Source organism: Oncorhynchus gorbuscha, unplaced genomic scaffold, assembly GCF_021184085.1.
Source record: "Oncorhynchus gorbuscha isolate QuinsamMale2020 ecotype Even-year unplaced genomic scaffold, OgorEven_v1.0 Un_scaffold_6009, whole genome shotgun sequence".
Classification (NCBI taxonomy): domain Eukaryota; kingdom Metazoa; phylum Chordata; class Actinopteri; order Salmoniformes; family Salmonidae; genus Oncorhynchus; species Oncorhynchus gorbuscha.
This window is the reverse complement of record NW_025749700.1, coordinates 1-20584: the sequence shown is the minus strand read 5'-3', so window position 1 is coordinate 20584 and position 20584 is coordinate 1. Positions and strand designations below refer to the sequence as shown.

Genomic DNA, 20584 nt, shown 5'->3' with positions numbered 1-20584 from the left:
ATCAAAACACCCCATAATGACATCACAACACCCCTCCATCACTACTATACATCAAAACACCCCATAATGACATCACAACACCCCTCCATCACTACTATACATCACAACACCCCACAATGACATCACAACACCCCTCCATCACTACTATACATCAAAACACCCCATAATGACATCACAACACCCCTCCATCACTACTATACATCAAAACACCCCATAATGACATCACAACACCCCTCCATCACTACTATACATCAAAACACCCCATAATGACATCACAACACCCCATAATGACATCACAACACCCCTCCATCACTACTATACATACCGCGTTGTGTCCGAAGAACTCACAGTAGCAGCAGTCACAGTACTTCCCATCCTTCTGGTTGTTTGAGGAGGAAGCACAGGAGCTCCTCTCAGAACTAGAGTCCTCGTCCTCCCCCTCCTCCAGCTCCGAAGGGGGGTGACACAACCCCCCCGCCCCGTTAGACAGCTTATGTCCTTTACACGCCTGGTCCCTGGAGCATGGACACGGGATGCAGAGAACAGACAGTCAGATGTAGAGACAGAGAGAGACAGAAACCATGTTGACTTTTAGAAGAATTCAGCAGTGATGACAGGTAGAACCATGTCTCATCAGATTCTAGAGCAGTGATGACAGGTAGAAACCATGTCTCATCACTAGATTCTAGAGCAGTGATGACAGGTAGAACCATGTCTCATCACTAGATTCTCTAGAGCAGATACAAAGAGAACCATTCTCATCACTAGATTTCAGAGCAAAGTGATGACAGGTAAACCATGCCTATCACTTAGATACCTGTAGTTGTTAGATGTATGGTGTGAACTGATGCCTCACTCACTAGATTCTGGGAGCAGCATGACAGGCAGAAACCATGCCCCCATCATCAGATTCTTTGTGAGCAGTGACATGTGTAGAACCATGTCTCATCATCAGATTTCAGGTTATGACATGGCAGAAACCATGGCCTCATCACTATGAGACTTGGAGCAGTGATGACAGGTGGGTGAACCATGTCTCATCACTAGATTCTAGAGCAGTGATGACAGGTACAGGATAAGAACCATGTCAGGCAGAACATCACTAGATTCTGACACAGGTAACCATGTCTCATCACTGATTAGAGCAGTGATGACAGGTGACACCATGTCTCATCACTAGATTCTGAGCAGTGATGACAGGTAGAACCATGTCTCATCACTAGATTCTAGAGCAGCAGACAGTAGAACCATGTCTCATCACTAGATTCTAGGAGCAGTGATGACAGGTAGAACCATGTCTCATCACTAGATTCCAGTGATGGAGAACCATGTCTCATCACTGAAATAATGACTGTGTCTCATCACTATTCCAGGGAGGTCATGCAAATGACGTTTCCAGTGTCCTCGCATGTTAGCGTGAAAATGCAAATACTGCATTTAATAAAATGTCTCTGCATTAGGGCAACACTCCCCAAACAAACACATCAAAGAGTTTGACATTTAGTCAGTGGTTTCAATTTAACCAGCTAATAGTATTAGCAATCTGTTTGCAATCGAACAGCCCATTTGATGGACCTACAGTGGCAAGAAACAGTATGTGAACCCCTTTGAATTACCTGGACTTCTGCATACATTGGTCATAGATGAAGATCAGATCAAATTTGAAGTCACAGCAATAGACAAACACAGTCTGCTTAAACTAATAACACACAATTATATGTTTTCATGTCTTTATTGAACACACCGTGTAAACACCGCAGTGCAGGGTGGGAAAAGAATGTGAACCCTTGGATTTAATAACTGGTTGACCCTCCTTCGGCAGCAATAACCTCAACCAAACGTTTTCTGTAGTTGCGGATCAGACCTGCACAACGGTCAGGAGGAATTTTGGACCATTCCTCTTTACAAAACTGTTTGAGTTCAGCAATATTCTTGGATTGTCTGGTGAACTGCTCTCTTGAGGTCATGCTACAGCATCTCAATCTGGTTGAGGTCAGGACTCTGACTGGGCCACCCCAGAAGGTCAGGACTCTGACTGGCCGCCCAGAAGCCGCCCCAGAAGGTCAGGACTCTGACTGGGCCGCCCCAGAAGGTCAGGATCTGCTGGGCCGCCCCAGAAGGTCAGGACTCTGACTGGGCCGCCCCCAGAAGGTCAGGACTCTGACTGGGCCGCCCAGAAGGTCAGGACTCTGACTGGGCGCCCCAGAGGTCAGGACTCTGACTGGGCGCCCCAGAAAGGTCAGGACTCTGACTGGGCCGCCCCAGAAGGTCAGGACTCTGACTGGGCCGCCCCAGAAGGTCAGGACTCTGACTGGGCCGCCCCAGAAGGTCAGGACTCTGACTGGGCCGCCCCAGAAGGTCAGGACTCTGACTGGGCCGCCCCAGAAGGTCAGGACTCTGACTGGGCCGCCCCAGAAGGTCAGGACTCTGACTGGGCCGCCCCAGAAGGTCAGGACTCTGACTGGGCCGCTCCAGAAGGTCAGGACTCTGACTGGGCCGCTCCAGAAGGTCAGGACTCTGACTGGGCCACTCCAGAAGGTCAGGACTCTGACTGAGCCACTCCAGAAGGTCAGGACTCTGACTGAGCCACTCCAGAAGGTCAGGACTCTGACTGGGCCACTCAGGTTGAGGTCAGGACTCTGACTGGGCCACTCCAGAAGTTCAGGACTCTGACTGGGCCACTCCAGAAGTTCAGGACTCTGACTGGGCCACTCCAGAAGGTCAGGACTCTGACTGGGCCACTCCAGAAGTTCAGGACTCTGACTGGGCCACTCCAGAAGGTCAGGACTCTGACTGGGCCACTCCAGAAGGCGTATTTTCTTCTGTTGAAGCCATTCTGTTGTTGATTTCCTTCTGTGTTTTGGGTCGTTGTCCTTTTGCGTCACCCAACTTCTGTTGAGCTTCAATTGGCGAACAGATAGCCTAACGTTCTCCTGCAAAACGTCTTGATGAACTTCTGGTTGAATTCATTTTCCCGTCGATGATAGCAAGCTGTCCAGGTCCTGAGGCAGCAAAGCAGATTCAAACCATGATGCTCTCTCCACCATACCTTACAGTTGGGTTTGGTGTTGGTCTTCTGTGCTGTGCCTTTTTCTCCACACATAGTGTTGTGTACCTTCCCAACAACTCAACTGTAGTTTCATCTGTCCACAGAATATCTTTGCCAGTAGAGCTGTGGAACATCCAGGTGCACTTTTGCAGATTTTAGAAGTGCAGCAATGTTTTTTTTGGACAGCAGTGGCTTCTTCCGAGTGGCTTCTTCCGTGGTGTCCTCCCATGAACACCATTAGTGTTTTACGTATCGTAGACTCGTCAACAGAGATGTTAGCATGTTCCAGAGATTTCTGTAAGTCTTTAGCGGACATTCTAGGATTCTTCTAAACCTCATTGAGCATTCTGCGCTGTTCTCTTACAGTCATCTTTGCAGGACGGCCACTCCTAGGGAGAGCAGCAACAGTGCTGAACATTTCTCCATTTATAGACAATGTGTCTTACCCTGGACTGTTGAACGTCAAGTCTTTTAGAGATACTTTTGTAACTCTTTCCAGCTTTATGCAAGTCAACAATTATTAATCTTAGGTCTTCTGAGATCTCTTTTGTTCGGGAGGCATGGTTCACATCAGGCAATGCTTCTTGTGAATAGCAAACTCAAATGTTGTGAGTGTTTTTCTGGGGCAAGGCAGCTCTTACCAACATCTCCAATCTCGTCTTATTGATTGATTGGACTCCAGGTTAGCGGCCTCCTGACTCCAATTATCTTTTGGAGAAGTCATTAGCCTTGGGGGTTCACATACATTCACAACCTACACTGGGAATGTTTAAATGACACATTCAATATAGACAAGAAAATTACAATAATTAGTGTGTTATTAGTTTAAGCAGACTGGGTTTGTCTGGATTTAGATGATTTAGATGAAGATCAGATCACATTTTATGACCAATTTATGCAGAAGTCCAGGTCATTCCAAAGGGTTCACATACTGTTTCTTGCCATTGTACATCGTTCTCCCATCTAATTCCTGTGAAACTATCTACAAAACTACCAACCTGCAGGCGCCAGCGGTCAGGTGTCCCACGTTGGGAGAGGGCAGCGCCCCCCCACTGTGGCCATTACAGGGGTGGTTACAGCCCATCTGGGAGGGGCCCAGTTTGCTGTGCTGGCCGTTCACGGGAGGAATGTGTGAGTTCTTACATGCCAAGGGCTTATGGAGGGCCGCTGCTGAGCAGTCAGGGCCACCCAGGGCCCCCAGCTTGGCCCCTGTTGGGCAGTCAGGGCCACCCAGGGCCCCCAGCTTGGCCCCTGCTGGGCAGTCAGGGCCACCCAGGGCCCCCAGCTTGGCCCCTGCTGGGCAGTCAGGGCCACCCAGGGCCCCCAGCTTGGCCCCTGCTGGGCAGTCAGGGCCACCCAGGGCCCCCAGCTTGGCCCCTGCTGGGCAGTCAGGGCCACCCAGGGCCCCCAGCTTGGCCCCTGCCACGGGGACGTGAAGGTTTGGTACCAGCGGGGAGAAGGGGGCGTGAGCAGCTAGACCGGGAGAGGAGGAGGAGGATGTGACATGGCCGTGCTGCTGCCCTCCGGAGCTCTGCTTGAGGGGCAGGAGAGAGGAATGCTGAGAGGAGGAGGAGGAGAGGCCAGTGGGGCTGTTGGGGGGGACAGACAGGTCTGAGTGTTGGTGGTGGTCGCTGGGGTGGAATGCTTCCCCTGGAGGACAGAGGAGAGACAAGTGTTGAGTGGAATATTGGACAAACATAGTTGTGATTCCCAGTGGTTACAGATGTCTGTTTGTCTCTAGAAGTGTAACCCATGGGCCATATCTCTGCATGTCTCTAGATTAATAATCTATGGGCCATATCTCTGCTTCTCTCTAGAGGTGTAATCTATGGGCCATAACTCTGCTTCTCTCTAGATTAATAATCTATGGGCCATATCTCTGCTTCTCTCTAGATTAATAATCTATGGGCCATATCTCTGCTTCTCTCTAGATTAATAATCTATGGGCCATATCTCTGCTTCTCTCTAGAGGTCTAATCCATGGGCCATATCTCTGCTTCTCTCTAGATTAATAATCTATGGGCCATAACTCTGCTTCTCTCTAGATTAATAATCTATGGGCCATATCTCTGCTTCTCTCTAGATTAATAATCTATGGGCCATATCTCTGCTTCTCTCTAGAGGTGTAATCTATGGGCCATATCTCTGCTTCTCTCTAGATTAATAATCTATGGGCCATATCTCTGCTTCTCTCTAGATTAATAATCTATGGGCCATATCTCTGCTTCTCTCTAGATTAATAATCTATGAGGCCATAACTCTGCTTCTCTCTAGATTAATAATCTATGGGCCATATCTCTGCTTCTCTCTAGATTAATAATCTATGGGCCATATCTCTGCTTCTCTCTAGAGGTGTAATCTATGGGCCATATCTCTGCTTCTCTCTAGATTAATAATCTATGGGCCATATCTCTGCTTCTCTCTAGATTAATAATCTATGGGCCATAACTCTGCTTCTCTCTAGATTAATAATCTATGGGCCATATCTCTGCTTCTCTCTAGATTAATAATCTATGGGCCATATCTCTGCTTCTCTCTAGAGGTGTAATCTATGGGCCATATCTCTGCTTCTCTCTAGAGGTGTAATCTATGGGCCATATCTCTGCTTCTCTCTAGATTAATAATCTATGGGCCATATCTCTGCTTCTCTCTAGATTAATAATATATGGGCCACATCTCTGCTTCTCTCTAGAGGTGTAATCTATGGGCCATAACTCTGCTTCTCTCTAGATTAATAATCTATGGGCCATATCTCTGCTTCTCTCTAGATTAATAATCTATGGGCCATATCTCTGCTTCTCTCTCTAGAGGTGTAATCTATGCGCCATAACTCTGCTTCTCTCTCTAGAGGTGTAATCTATGGGCACAATCCTTCCCTGAGATTTGTGTGTGTATGCATTAATAATGCGCCATTGTCAACAGGACACGTGAACAGTAATTCAGGTTAGATGCCGGTATGTCTTGAATTTTCTGTGTCCTAAAAAGTGTGGAGAGAAAGAGAAATCTCACCAGGCGGTGTTGGTCGTCGGCACATGGTCTTGAAGTGCTTTGGGGTGGTCTTACAGAGGTCCCCGGAGGTAGAGAGCGGGTTCCCGGGGGAAGAACCACTGGAATTCTGGGAAGGGTGGCTGTAGGGGCACACTTTGGCCCCAGGCGTTTTAGCAGATTTCCCAGGAGCCTCGTGAGAGACTCGCTTCTCATGACACGCTGGTCCCCCTGTTCCTATTGGACCAGAGGAGGAGGGATAATGAAGAGGAGAGAAGGGAAGAAGGTTTTTACTCAGAGGAGTAACAGGTTGTGTTTCTGTAGTCAGCTGAAGTCGTTCCTCCATTTTGTCAGTGTAAATGCCGGCAAACGCTACAATTTTGTTAAAGTAAATGAATTGAAAACCACCGGCTACCTGCCAAATAATGAAATGTCTAAATTAGTTAGCATCTGTTTACGACTTAACCTTGAGAGATCTGAGCAGAGAGAGAGAGAGAGAAAGAGAGCGAGAGGAGCGAGGCAGAGAGCGAGAGAAGAGAGGCAGAGCGAGAGGAGCGAGAGCAGAGAGAGAGACAGAGAGAGACAGAGACAGAGACAGACAGAGAGACAGAGACAGAGAGGAGAGGCAGAGAGCGAGACAGAGAGACAGAGACAGAGAGACAGAGACAGAGAGAGAGAGAGAGAAGAGAGGCAGAGAGAGAGAGAGAGAGAGACAGAGAGAGAGCGAGAGAGATGTGAGGTCAAGGTGTGTTTACCTTGCTGTGCGTGCGAGGCAGTGCTGTGGTTGCAGTGGATCCCTCCATTGTTGTGAGCCGAGTTCCAGAGACCAGAGAGCTTGTGGGCTGAGAGGAAGGAGGATGGGTCCCAGTCTACCGAGCTCTGCTCTGGGTAACCTTCACTACAGCTCTGAGCCCTACACAACGATGAGTGGGACAACGGAACCTGGGGGAGGGGGGATGCTAGTTCAGGACATGGTTGATGGGTACAGCCCCCCCACTAACATTTGATGCTGTAGCTATGTGCTCTAAAGCAGTATTCAGATCCATAGGATGTAGTGATCACAATATAGTAGCCATATCTAGGAAAACCAAAGGCTGGAACTAATATAGTGTATAAGAGGTCATATCTAGGAAAACCAAAGGCTGGAACTAATATAGTGTATAAGAGGTCATATCTAGGAAAACCACAGTTCCAAAGCTTTGGGGCTTTTCATCTTCAATTAAATGTTGGGCGCAAAAGGCTCTGCGCCACCATTCATTGAATCAGATTCGTCACTAAACCCACTGATATTGACAAATACTTTAATGATTTAAAAAAAAATGTATTGGCAAGATTAGCAAACGTAGGGATGACATGCCAGCAACAAACACTAAATATTTATTTATTTTACCTTTATTTAACCAGGCAAGTCAGTTAAGAACAAATTCTTATTTTCAATGACGGCCTAGGAACAGTGGGTTAACTGCCTGTTCAGGGGCAGAACGACAGATTTGTACCTTGTCAGCTCGGGGAGTCAAACTTGCAACCTTCCGGTTACTAGTCCAACGCTCTAACCACTAGGCTACCCTGCCTGATCAAATTATTAAAAGACAAGCATTGTTACCAACCCATAGTAAATTTCTGGGGAAAAATGGTGTTTGCCCAAATACACTGCTATTTCACAGTAAACAAATTGACAACATAATTTCAGCACGCTGATAGGGAAGGACACTCAACAAGCACAGCACTTACACAAATGACAGATGATTGGCTGAGAGAAATTGATGATAAAAAAAGGTTGTGGGAGGCTGTTTTGTTAGACTTCAGTGGGGCTTGTGACATTATGGATCATAGTCTGCTGCTGGAAAAACGTATGGCTTTACACCCCCTGCTATAATGTGGATAAAGAGTTACCTGTCTAACAGAACACAGAGGGTGGTATGGCTTTACACCCCCTGCTATAATGTGGATAAAGAGTTACCTGTCTAACAGAACACAGAGGGTGTTATGGCTTTACACCCCCTGCTATAATGTGGATAAAGAGTTACCTGTCTAACAGAACACAGAGGGTGTTATGGCTTTACACCCCTGCTATAATGTGGATAAAGAGTTACCTGTCTAACAGAACACAGAGGGTGGTATGGCTTTACACCCCTGCTATAATGTGGATAAAGAGTTACCTGTCTAACAGAACACAGAGGGTGGTATGGCTTTACACCCCTGCTATAATGTGGATAAAGAGTTACCTGTCTAACAGAACACAGAGGGTGTTATGGCTTTACACCCCCTGCTATAATGTGGATAAAGAGTTACCTGTCTAACAGAACACAGAGGGTGTTCTGTAACCTTTATTTAAACAAACTGGGAAAGTCAGTTAAGAACAAATTATTATTTATATTGCCGGCCTACCGGGAGACAGTGGGTTAACTGCCTTGTCCAGGGGAACAGTGGGTTAACTGCCTTGTCCAGGGGAACAGTGGGTTAACTGCCTTGTTCAGGGGAACAGTGGGTTAACTGCCTTGATCAGGGGAACAGTGGGTTAACTGCCTTGATCAGGGGAACAGTGGGTTAACTGCCTTGATCAGGGGAACAGTGGGTTAACTGCCTTGTTCAGGGGAACAGTGGGTTAATTGCCTTGTTCAGGGGAACAGTGGGTTAATTGCCTTGTTCAGGGGAACAGTGGGTTAACTGCCTTGATCAAAGGGGAACAGTGGGTTAACTGCCTTGATCAGGGAACAGTGGGTTAACTGCCTGTTCAGGGAACAGTGGGTTAACTGCCTTGTACAGGGGAACAGTGGGTTAACTGCCTTGATCAGGGGAACAGTGGGTTAACTGCCTTGATCAGGGAACAGTGGGTTAACTGCCTGTTCAGGGGAACAGTTGGTTAACTGCCTTGTTCAGGGGAACAGTGGGTTAACTGCCTTGTTCAGGGGAATAGTGGGTTAACTGCCTTGTTCAGGGGAACAATGGGTTAACTGCCTTGTTCAGGGGAACAGTGGGTTTAACATGAATAATGTGCTCCCCCGTTTAACATGAATAATGTGCTCCCCCGTTTAACATGAATAATGTGCTCCCCCGTTTAACATGAATAATGTGCTCCCCCGTTTAACATGAATAATGTGCTCCCCCGTTTAACATGAATAATGTGCTCCCCCGTTTAACATGAATAATGTGCTCCCCCGTTTAACATGAATAATGTGCTCCCCCGTTTAACATGAATAATGTGCTCCCCCGTTTAACATGAATAATGTGCTCCCCGTTTAACATGAATAATGTGCTCCCCCCCGTTTAACATGAATAATGTGCTCCCCTGTTTAACATGAATAATGTGCTCCCCCGTTTAACATGAATAATGTGCTCCCCCGTTTAACGTGAATAATGTGCTCCCCCGTTTAACATGAATAATGTTTTTATTCTCCTTTAAACTACTACTACTAGTAGTATGATTAATGGTTGAAGCTATTAATTGTCCCATGAACAATCACACCTATTATCAAACTTATTTCATTTCAAAAATTTGACATTTCTCTAGTATAGAGCAAGATCAGCAAAATGCCTGTGATATGACCGGTCGGTGGCGATCCTTTTAGGTTTATCATCCCAGCTCTACTCCAACCTCATGGGTCTGTCTGGGTCTTACACGACTAGTTACTCTACATGACCAAAAGTATGTGGACACCTGCTTGTTGAACATCTCATTACAAAATCATGGGAATTAAAATGGGTTGGTCCCCCTTTGCTGCTATAACAGCCTCCACTCTTCTGGGAAGGCTTTCCATTAGATGTTGGAACATTGCTGCTATAACAGCCTCCACTCTTCTGGGAAGGCTTTCCATTAGATGTTGGAACATTGCTGCTATAAGAGCCTCCACTCTTCTGGGAAGGCTAGATGTTGGAACATTGCTGCTATAACAGCCTCCACTCTTCTGGGAAGGCTTTCCACTAGATGTTGGAACATTGCTGCTATAACAGCCTCCACTCTTCTGGGAAGGCTTTCCACTAGATGTTGGAACATTGCTGCTATAATAGCCTCCACTCTTCTGGAAAGGCTTTCCACTAGATGTTGGAACATTGCTGCTATAACAGCCTCCACTCTTCTGGGAAGGCTTTCCACTAGATGTAGGAACATTGCTGCTATAACAGCCTCCACTCTTCTGGGAAGGCTTTCCACTAGATGTTGGAACATTGCTGCTATAACAACCTCCACTCTTCTGGGAAGGCTGGTTGAACATTGCTGCTATAACAGCCTCCACTCTTCTGGGAAGGCTAGATGTTGGAACATTGCTGCTATAACAGCCTCCACTCTTCTGGGAAGGCTTTCCACTAGATGTTGGAACATTGCTGCTATAACAGCCTACACTCTTCTGGGAAGGCCTTCCACTAGATGTTGGAACATTGCTGCTATAACAGCCTCCACTCTTCTGGGAAGGCTTTCCACTAGATGTTGGAACATTGCTGCCATAACAGCCTCCACTCTTCTGGGAAGGCCTTCCACTAGATGTTGGAACATTGCTGCTATAACAGCCTACACTCTTCTGGGAAGGCCTTCCACTAGATGTTGGAACATTGCTGCTATAACAGCCTCCACTCTTCTGGGAAGGCTTTCCACTAGATGTTGGAACATTGCTGCCATAACAGCCTCCACTCTTCTGGAAAGGCTTTCCACTAGATGTTGGATCATTGCTGCGGGGCCACAAGAGCATTAGTGAGGTCGGTCACTGATGTTGGGGGTGATTAGGCCTGGCTCACAGACGTTCCAATTCATCCCAAAGCTTTTCGATGGGGTTGAGGTCAGGGCTCTGTGCAGGCCAGTCAGTTATTCCACACACCGATCTCGACAAACCATTACTGTATGGACCTCACTTTGTGCCTGGGGCATTGTCATGCTGAAACAGGAAAGGGCCTGACCCCCAATTGGTGGAGGGATTCATCACTCCAGAGAACACCTTTCCACTGCTCCAGAGTCCAATGGCGGCGAGCTTTACACCCACTCCAGCTGACGCTTGGCATTGTGCACGGTGATCTTAGGCTTGTGTGTGGCTGCCCTGCCATGGAAACCCATTTCACGAAGCTCCCAACGAACAGTTGTGTGCTGGGCCCAGAGGCAGTTTGGAACTCGGTAGAGGGTTGCTTCCAGTATGGAACTCGGTAGTGAGGGTTGCTTCCAGAGGCAGTATGGAACGGTAGTGAGGGTTGCTTCCAGAGGCAGTTTGGAACTCGGTAGTGAGGGTTGCTTCCAGAGGCAGTATGGAACTTAGTGAGTGTTACTTCCAGAGGCAGTATGGAACTCGGTAGTGAGTGTTACTTCCAGAGGCAGTTTGGAACTTGGTAGAGTGTTGAGGCAGTATGGAACTGGTGATGAGGAGGCTTCCAGAGGCAGTATGGAACTCGGTAGTGAGTGTTACTTCCAGAGGCAGTATGGAACTCGGTAGTGAGTGTTACTTCCAGAGGCAGTATGGAACTCGGTAGTGAGTGTTACTTCCAGAGGCAGTATGGAACTCGGTAGTGAGTGTTACTTCCAGAGGCAGTATGGAACTGAGTGAGTGTTACTTCCAGAGGCAGTTTGGAACTCGGTAGTGAGTGTTACTTCCAGAGGCAGTATGGAACTCGGTAGTGAGGTTGCTTCCAGAGGCAGTATGGAACTCGGTAGTGAGTGTTACTTCCAGAGGCAGTTTGGAACTCGGTAGTGAGGGTTGCTTCCAGAGGCAGTATGGAACTCTGTAGTGAGTGTTACTTTTTGGAACTGCTTCCAGAGGCAGTATGGAACTCGGGTAGTGAGGGTTGCAACCCGAGAACAGATGATTTTTAATGCGCTAAAACACATTCAGCACATGTGCATTGCATTTAAATACGTAAAGTGTTTATGTAAAACGCCTCTAAGACAGAAAGTATATTTTCTCAAGAATCCACATGAATAACACTACCTCAGTGCCTCAGTGCTTTGTGAAGAGAGAAGTCTGACAGAGAACAAACAGCTTCCAAAGAGACAGGATTCTTAGATGTGGTATTCATTTAGCCATGCAGAATGGAGCACTGTAACACCACAAACAGCCACAGGATAGCAGTACTGACACTGCCCGTATCCATCCACAGTACTGACACTGCCCGTATCCATCCACAGTACTGACACTGCCCGTATCCATCCACAGTACTGACACTGCCCGTATCCATCCACAGTACTGACACTGCCCGTATCCATCCACAGTACTGACACTGCCCGTATCCATCCACAGTACTGACACTGCCCGTATCCATCCACAGTACTGACACTGCCCTTATCCATCCACAGTACTGACACTGCCTGTATCCCATCCACAGTACTGACACTGCCCGCGTATCTCCATCCACAGTCTCTCCTCCTCCATCCTCAGTACTGACTCTCTTACCGATGCAGGTGTCTCCTGGGCACTCAGTCTCTCCTCCTCCTCTCCTCCCTCTCTTACCGGGTGCAGGTGTCTCCTGGGCACTCAGTCTCTCCTCCTCCTCTCTTACCGGTACAGGCGTCTCCTGGGCACTCCATCTCTCCTCCTCCTCCTCTCCATCCCTCTCTTACCGGTGCAGCCGTTTCCTGTGCGCTCCGTCTCTCCTCCTCCTCCTTCCTCCTCCTCTCCATCCCTCTCTTACCGGTGCAGGTGTCTCCTGGGCACTCAGTCTCTCCTCCTCCTCCCTTCATCCTCCTCTCCATCCCTCTCTTACCGGTGCAGGTGTCTCCTGGGCACTCAGTCTCACCTCCTCCTCCTCTCCCTCCCTCTCTTACCGGTGCAGGTGTCTCCTGGGCACTCAGTCTCTCCTCCTCCCTCTCTTACCGGTACAGGCGTCTCCTGGGCACTCCATCTCTCCTCCTCCTCCTCTCCATCCCTCTCTTACCGGTGCAGCCGTTTCCTGTGCGCTCCGTCTCTCCTCCTCCTCCCTTCCTCCTCCTCTCCATCCCTCTCTTACCGGTGCAGGTGTCTCCTGGGCACTCAGTCTCTCCTCCTCCTCCTCTCCATCCCTCTCTTACCGGTGCAGGTGTCTCCTAGGCACTCAGTCTCTCCTCCTCCTCCTCCTCTCCCTCCTTCCTCCCTCTCTTACCGATGCAGGTGTCTCCTGGGCACTCAGTCTCTCCTCCTCCCTCTCTTACCGATGCAGGTGTCTCCTGGGCACTCAGTCTCTCCTCCTCCCTCTCTTACCGGTACAGGTGTCTCGTGGGCACTCAGTCTCTCCTCCTCCTCCTCCTCCTCCTCTCCATCCCTCTCTTACCGGTGCAGCCGTTTCCTGTGCGCTCCGTCTCTCCTCCTCCCTTCCTCCTCCTCTCCATCCCTCTCTTACCGGTGCAGGTGTCTCCTGGGCACTCCGTCTCTCCTCCTCCTCCCTTCCTCCTCCTCTCCATCCCTCTCTTACCGGTGCAGGTGTCTCCTGGGCACTCAGTCTCTCCTCCTCCTCCTTCCTCCTCCTCTCCATCCCTCTCTTACCGGTGCAGGTGTCTCCTGGGCACTCAGTCTCTCCTCCTCCTCTCCTTCCCTCTCTTTACCGGTGCAGGTGTCTCCTGGGCACTCAGTCTCTCCTCCTCCTCTCCATCCCCCTCTTACCGGTGCAGCCGTGTCCTGTGCGCTCCGTCTCTCTCCTCCTCCCCTTCCTCCCCTCCTCCTCCTCCTCTCCCTCCCTCTCTTACCGGTGCAGCCGTTTCCTGTGCGCTCCGTCTCTCCTCCTCCTCAACGCTCTTCCGACAGCTCTGGCAGATCCAGAGTGGCACCTCTCCCAGTAGAGACTGGCTTAGCGAAGGCACGGTGTCGGACAGCTTCTGGCCCGGCACCTCTCTGAGCAGGGCCTGGGACAGGGCTGGGACAGCGTCAGCTAGCTTAAGCCCGTGGCCCCCAGGCAGACCGTTGGCTGAGCTCGCCCCCCAGTCCTTAAACTCACGGTGACACAGGAGGCAGCAGGTGTGCATTGGCTGGGGGAGGGCGAAAGAGAGGTGAGCCAGTGACATTAGGAATGCAGTGGAGAGGAGAGAGAGGTCAATCATCTAGGTGAAGGACAGGTGGAAGATGGGAGGAGAAGAGAGGAGGAGGATGGGGAGGAGAAGAGAGGAGGAGGATGGGGAGGAGAAGAGAGGAGGAGGATGGGGAGGAGAAGAGAGGAGGAGGATGGAGGGAAGAAGAGAGGAGGAGGATGGGGAGGAGAAGAGAGGAGGAGGATGGGGAGGAGAAGAGAGGAGGAGGATGGGGAGGAGAAGAGAGGAAGAGTATGGGGAGGAGAAGAGAGGAGGAGAAAAACTAGGAGAATAGAGAAAAGGGAGGATGGAAGAGGGTTGGAGGAGAGCAGAGAGGAGGATGTTTTAGGTCAAGATCGGGGTGGAGGAGAAAATGGGGTCTGAGGAGAGGTGGATGTTAGTGAGATTGACATGGAGCATGATTGAAGTTGTCCTCTGGACACTGATCTAAGGTCAGGTTTTTAACACAGAGATTAGAATTTCACGAGTAATATCTGACCATGTTGACAATGATCACAACAATATTTTGTATTGCAAAGAGGAAGTAAAAGTTGGCCATGGCGCCAGCTTGGCACATGTAGTGGTTTCTTAGAACAAACAGTGGCTAAAATGTAGTGATTTCATGTGTCCCATGTCCACACTAGCTAGTGGTCTGCTGGTACAGTAAGCTTTGTTTACTACCACAATAACCCATTCACCTACAAGGCCGTCCATGTAATGTTTCGGTTAAAACTGCGACGCATACATATATATATGACACTTGAGATGGGCAGAGAAAATGCTAACTTCACAAAAGCAAAGCCATGCAATGGTGCTAGTCAAACGTTCACACTATTTACAGCTAAAGTCAGTCAGAAGACTACTACCCCCTCGGGGATGTGGTTTGTTAGTCAACGAGCACGTGTAGTTACAGTACCGGCGCACGGTATATATGGTGTACCAGCATGTCAGTAAACTTTCCATATGGGGCGGCAAGGTAGCCTAGTGGTTAGAGCGTTGGACTAGTAACCGGAAGGTTGCGAGTTCAAACCCCTGAGCTGACAAGGTACAAATCTGTCGTTCTGCTCCTGAACAGGCAGTTAACCCACTGTTCCCAGGCCGTCATTAAAAATAAAAATATGTTCTTAACTGACTTGCCTGGTTAAATAAAGTTAAAAATGGTCACTAGGAGCTAACAAACTAGATACAATTTTAACAGCAACAATGTCAATCTTGCGGCTGACACTAACTACCATTAAAATGCAGACTGGTCTATCTTTAGCCTAGTTGACTAAAACTAATGTGAATGTGTGTATTTATTGATGGCTGGCACAATTTACAACGCTGGCTAATTTTGAATGATTTATTAAAAAGCGAGTGGAGCGAAATAGATTTGTAAATGAACAACAACAAAAAAATACAATCCCTGGAGCACTAGTTAGTTATGCAACTTAATCACCACCCAAACACAGAAGGAATTAACGTTAACAGAAATACAAGGTATGGCCCTAACCTTAACCTCTTTAGTTAGCCCACTAGTTATTTGTATTTATTGCGCTTAACTAACGTTACCTGGTTCGCCCTGGCCGCCAGTCTATCCAGCCCTGCATCCCCGCCAGCTGCATCTCCGGGAGAAACGGGGCTCTTCGATATGCTCTGTTGTCCGGACACCAGCTCCTTGCTCCCGACTCCTTGTTGTTTGCTTTTCTTCCTCGCCATCACGCAGATCTCGGATATATCCTTGGGTCAAGGTAGCACTAGTTTAGAGATGTTAAAAAGCACGGTTTCGATTTGTTCTAGGATCACAAATGGTCACCCTATCTTCTCCAGTCGAGACAACAGTCAATATGGCGGAGCGCTGCCACACTCTGGGGGTTCATAGGTCAAAGATAGTGCTGGCAAAATGGCTTCACCGTGATGAAGCTAAGCAGTCGCCATGTTGAGTGAGGGCAACGGTTCCAAGGAAAATCACACAGTATAACGTTTTGTAAAAAATAAAATAAAAAATCTCTGGTGTACAAGCTACAAAATTGGTGCATTTAACATTTTGCATTTATTGGCATTATGAATATTTCCACCTGAACTATTATATAATGATAATAGTCTATCTATGACTGGCTACCACACCATTCAACGTCAAAGTTATTACACACAGCGTCATGTTATTACACACAGCGTCATGGTATTACACACAGCGTCATGGTATTACACACAGCGTGGTGTTATTACACACGTATTATATGACTTGCATTATATGTCTAAGATCTAAATGTAAACGAACAAATAACATCATGCAGATTGATGCAGCCATTTCACATGCTGTTCAATATTCCATATTACAGTGTAATATATATATGAAATGTTCAAACTATAGAGTTGGGACCATGTCTATGTTCTCTGGGCCCTATGTTCCCTGGGCCCTATGTTCCCTGGCCCTATGTTCCCTGGGCCCTATGTTCCTGGGCCCTATGTTCCCTGGGCCCTGTGTTCCTGGACCCTGTGTTCCCTGGGCCCTATGTTCTCTGGGCCCTATGTTCCTGGACCCTGTGTTCCCTGGGCCCTATGTTCTCTGGGCCCTATGTTCCCTGGACCCTGTTTCCTGGGCCCTATGTTCTCTGGACCCTGTGTTCCTGGACCCTGTGTTTCCTGGGCCCTATGTTCCCAGTGAACATAGAGCTGAGGGAACATTGATTGAGGAACATAGGGCGGAGGGAAGATAGGGCTGAGGGGAACATTGATTGAGGAACATAGGGGCGGAGGGAAGATAGGGCTGAGGGGAACATTGATTGAGGAACATAGGGGCGGAGGAAAGATAGGGCTGAGGGAACATAGAGCTGATGGAACATTGATTGAGGGAAGATAGGGCTGAGGGGAATATTTCAAGTTCCTTGGTGTCCACATCACCAACAAACTATCATGGTCCAAACACACCAAGACAGTCGTGAAGAGGGCACGACATTGCCTATTCTCCCTCAGGAGACTGAAAAGATTTGGCATGGGTCCTCAAATCCTCAAAATGTTATACAGCTGCACCATCTAGAGCATCCTGACCGGTTTCATCACCACCTGGTATGGCAACTGCTCGGCATCTGACCCTAAGGCGCGACAGAGGGTAGTGTGTACGGCCCAGTACATAAACAGGGACAAGCTTCCTGCCATCTAGGACCTATATACTAGGCGGTGTCAGAGGAAGGCCCAAACAATTATCAAAGACTCTAGTTACCCAAGTTATAGACCGTTCTCTCTGCTTCTGCACGGTAAGCGGTACCCGAGCGCCAAGTCTAGGTCCAAGAGGCTCCTAACAGCTGCGGGAACGATTTATCAAATGGCCACCGGACTATTTACATTGACCCCCCACCTTTGTTTTATACTGCTGCTACCGCCTATTATCTATGCGTAGTCACTTTTACAAACCACCTCGACTAAGCTGTACCCCCATGTTGACTCTGTACCGGTATGTGTATATAGCCTCATTATTGTTATGTAGTTTTCTTGTGTTACTTTTTGATTTGATTCAATTTTTTTAAAAAACTTTACCTTATTAAGTTAAGTAAATATTTTTCTTAACTCTATTTCTTGAACAGCATTGTTCGTTATAGGGGCTGAACATCTGAACATAGAGTTGAGGGAACATAGGGCTGAGGGAACATACTGTAGGGCTGAGGGAACATACTGTAGGGTTGAGGGAACATACTGTAGGGCTGAGGGAACATACTGTAGGGCTGAGGGAACATACTGTAGGGCTGAGGGACTGAGGGAACATACTGTAGGGTTGAGGGAACATAGGGCTGAGGGAACATACTGTAGGGCTGAGGGAACATAGGGCTGAGGAACTTAGGCTGAGGAACATAATGTAGGGCTGAGGGAACATACTGTAGGGCTGAGGGAACATACTGTAGGGCTGAGGGAACATACTGTAGGGCTGAGGGAACATACTGTAGGGCTGAGGGAACATACTGTAGGGTTGAGGGAACATACTGTAGGGCTGAGGGAACATAGGGCTGAAGGAAAATACTGTAGGGCTGAGGGAACATACTGTAGGGTTGAGGGAACATACTGTAGGGCTGAGGGAACATACTGTAGGGCTGAGGGAACATACTGTAGGGCTGAGGGAACATACTGTAGGGCTGAGGGAACATACTGTAGGGCTGAGGGACTGAGGGAACATACTGTAGGGTTGAGGGAACATAGGGCTGAGGGAACATACTGTAGGGCTGAGGGAACATAGGGCTGAAGGAAAATACTGTAGGGCTGAGGGAACATACTGTAGGGTTGAGGGAACATACTGTAGGGCTGAGGGAACATACTGTAGGGTTGAGGGAACATACTGTAGGGCTGAGGGAACATACTGTAGGGCTGAGGGAACATACTGTAGGGCTAGGGAACATACTGTAGGGCTGAGGAACATACTGTAGGGCTGAGGAACATACTGTAGGGTTGAGGGAACATACTGTAGGGCTGAGGGAACATACTGTAGGGTTGAGGGAACATACTGTAGGGCTGAGGGAACATACTGTAGGGCTGAGGGAACATACTGTAGGGTTGAGGGAACATACTGTAGGGCTGAGGGAACATACTGTAGGGCTGAGGGAACATACTGTAGGGTTGAGGGAACATACTGTAGGGCTGAGGGAACATACTGTAGGGTTGAGGGAACATACTGTAGGGCTGAGGGAACATACTGTAGGGCTGAGGGAACATAGGGCTGAGGGAACATAGGGCTGAGGGAACATAGGGCTGAGGGACTTTAGGGCTGAGGGAACATAGGGCTGAGGGAACATAGGGCTGAGGGACTTTAGAATGAGGGAACATACTGTAGGGCTGAGGGAACATAGGGCTGAGGGAACATAGGGCTGAGGGAACATAGGGCTGAGGAACATACTGTAGGGCTGAGGAACATAGGGCTGAGGGAACATAGGGCTGAGGAACATAGGGCTGAGGGAACATACTGTAGGGCTGAGGGAACATAGGGGCTGAGGGAACATAGGCTGAGGGAACATAGGCTGAGGACTTTAGGGCTGAGGAACATAGGGCTGAGGGAACATAGGCTGAGGGACTTTAGGGCTGAGGGGAACATACTGTAGGGCTGAGGGAACATAGGGCTGAGGGAACATAGGGCTGAGGAACATACTGTAGGGCTGAGGGAACATACTGTAGACTATAACATAGGGCTGAGACTGGAACATAGGGCTGAGGGAACATAGGGCTGAGGGAACATACTGTAGGGCTGAGGAACATAGGGCTGAGGAACATAGGGCTGGGGAACATAGGGCTGAGGAACATAGGGCTGAGGGAACATAGGGCTGAGGAACATAGGGCTGAGGGAACATAGGGCTGGAGGGAACATACTGTAGGGCTGAGGAACATAGGGCTGAGGAAACATATAGCTGAGGGAACATAGGGCTGCAGGGAACATAGGGCTGAGGGAACATAGGGCTGAGGGAACATAGGGCTGAGGGAACATAGGGCTGAGGAACATAGGCTGAGGGAAACATAGGCTGAGGAACATAGGGGCTGAGGGACTTTAGGCTGAGGAACATAGGTGACCTAAATACACAATTTTGCATTTTCAGAACATTTTGTAGCAGGCTATTGAATTCAGTGTGCTAATGAAATAGTTTGTATTGTCTTTGCAATAATGCACAGTTCTGTGTGTCCTTTGGATGACCATGGAAGCCCCAGAGGAGGGTTCCCCAACTGAAACGAGTTTACGATCCCTGCCCTAGACTATTGTGGAATGATTAAAAAATATACAGACACAACCCTCTTGAACACACAAAAACAGAAGAAGACAAAACGACTGACGGCATAAGAACTTTCTCACTTTAAGTTGTTTTCAGTTTCAACGTACTTGGAGGAACGTCGCATTATAAAAAAATATATAAATAAAAACATTGAAAACGTATTTTTTAGATGTCAATACAACATGTTCTGGATTTAAAAAAATATATATAATCGTTTATTAAGGTCATATTTCGAGAAAATGTGTCGACCTGTTGTTCTGTTCTATTATTAGGCTGTTCATATTTCAAAGTGAAAATCGCGCGCTCCTCGGACGGAGGCGGCTGGAAAACAAGGGAGCGGTAAGTCTGGGAGGCGGCTGGAAAACAAGGGAGCGGTAAGTCTGGGAGGCGGCTGGAAAACAAGGGAGCGGTAAGTCTGGGAGGCGGCTGGAAAACAAGGGAGCGGTAAGTCTGGGAGGCGGCTGGAAAACAAGCGGAGGCACGGGTAAGTCTGGGAGGCGGCGGACTGACGTCAATCACGTCGTCAGAGAAGGTGATTCCTCACTGAAGCGCAGAAGACCAAGCGCATACTACTGCAGCACTCTTGTCGTTGAGATACATTTTGATTGGTATATTTACCTATATTTCAACTATTTTACAATGGACGCGAACACTTGCAACATTCAGGTTCTTCTGCAAGCTGCTGAGTTCTTGGAGAGAAGAGAACGAGGTAAACGGAAGGTTTATAGGTTTCTGTTCTGTCAACTTCACTTGTCAACCAGCTGGGGCACAATAACGAAATGTACACAAATAGCGAATATCTATTAATTAACTGCAAATATCTGACACAGATTGTGCATGTTACGGTTAAGATCGTTACTATTCAGTAATAACGCGATG

General features: G+C 48.2%; 1 protein-coding gene across 1 annotated transcript; it reads right to left on the bottom strand.

Moving 5' to 3' along the window:
- Window positions 1-281: 281 nt before the first annotated feature.
- LOC124029293 (protein FAM193B-like) lies at window positions 282-15726 on the bottom strand (the record flags this gene model as incomplete). Its single annotated transcript, XM_046341058.1, has 6 exons — window positions 15534-15726; window positions 13665-13943; window positions 6790-6976; window positions 6059-6271; window positions 4048-4699; window positions 282-515 (listed from the first exon to the last, which is right to left on the bottom strand). Coding segments are annotated over exons 1-6 (1712 nt in total), but the record flags the coding sequence as incomplete, so codon positions are not given.
- Between the last annotated feature and the right edge of the window lie 4858 nt (window positions 15727-20584).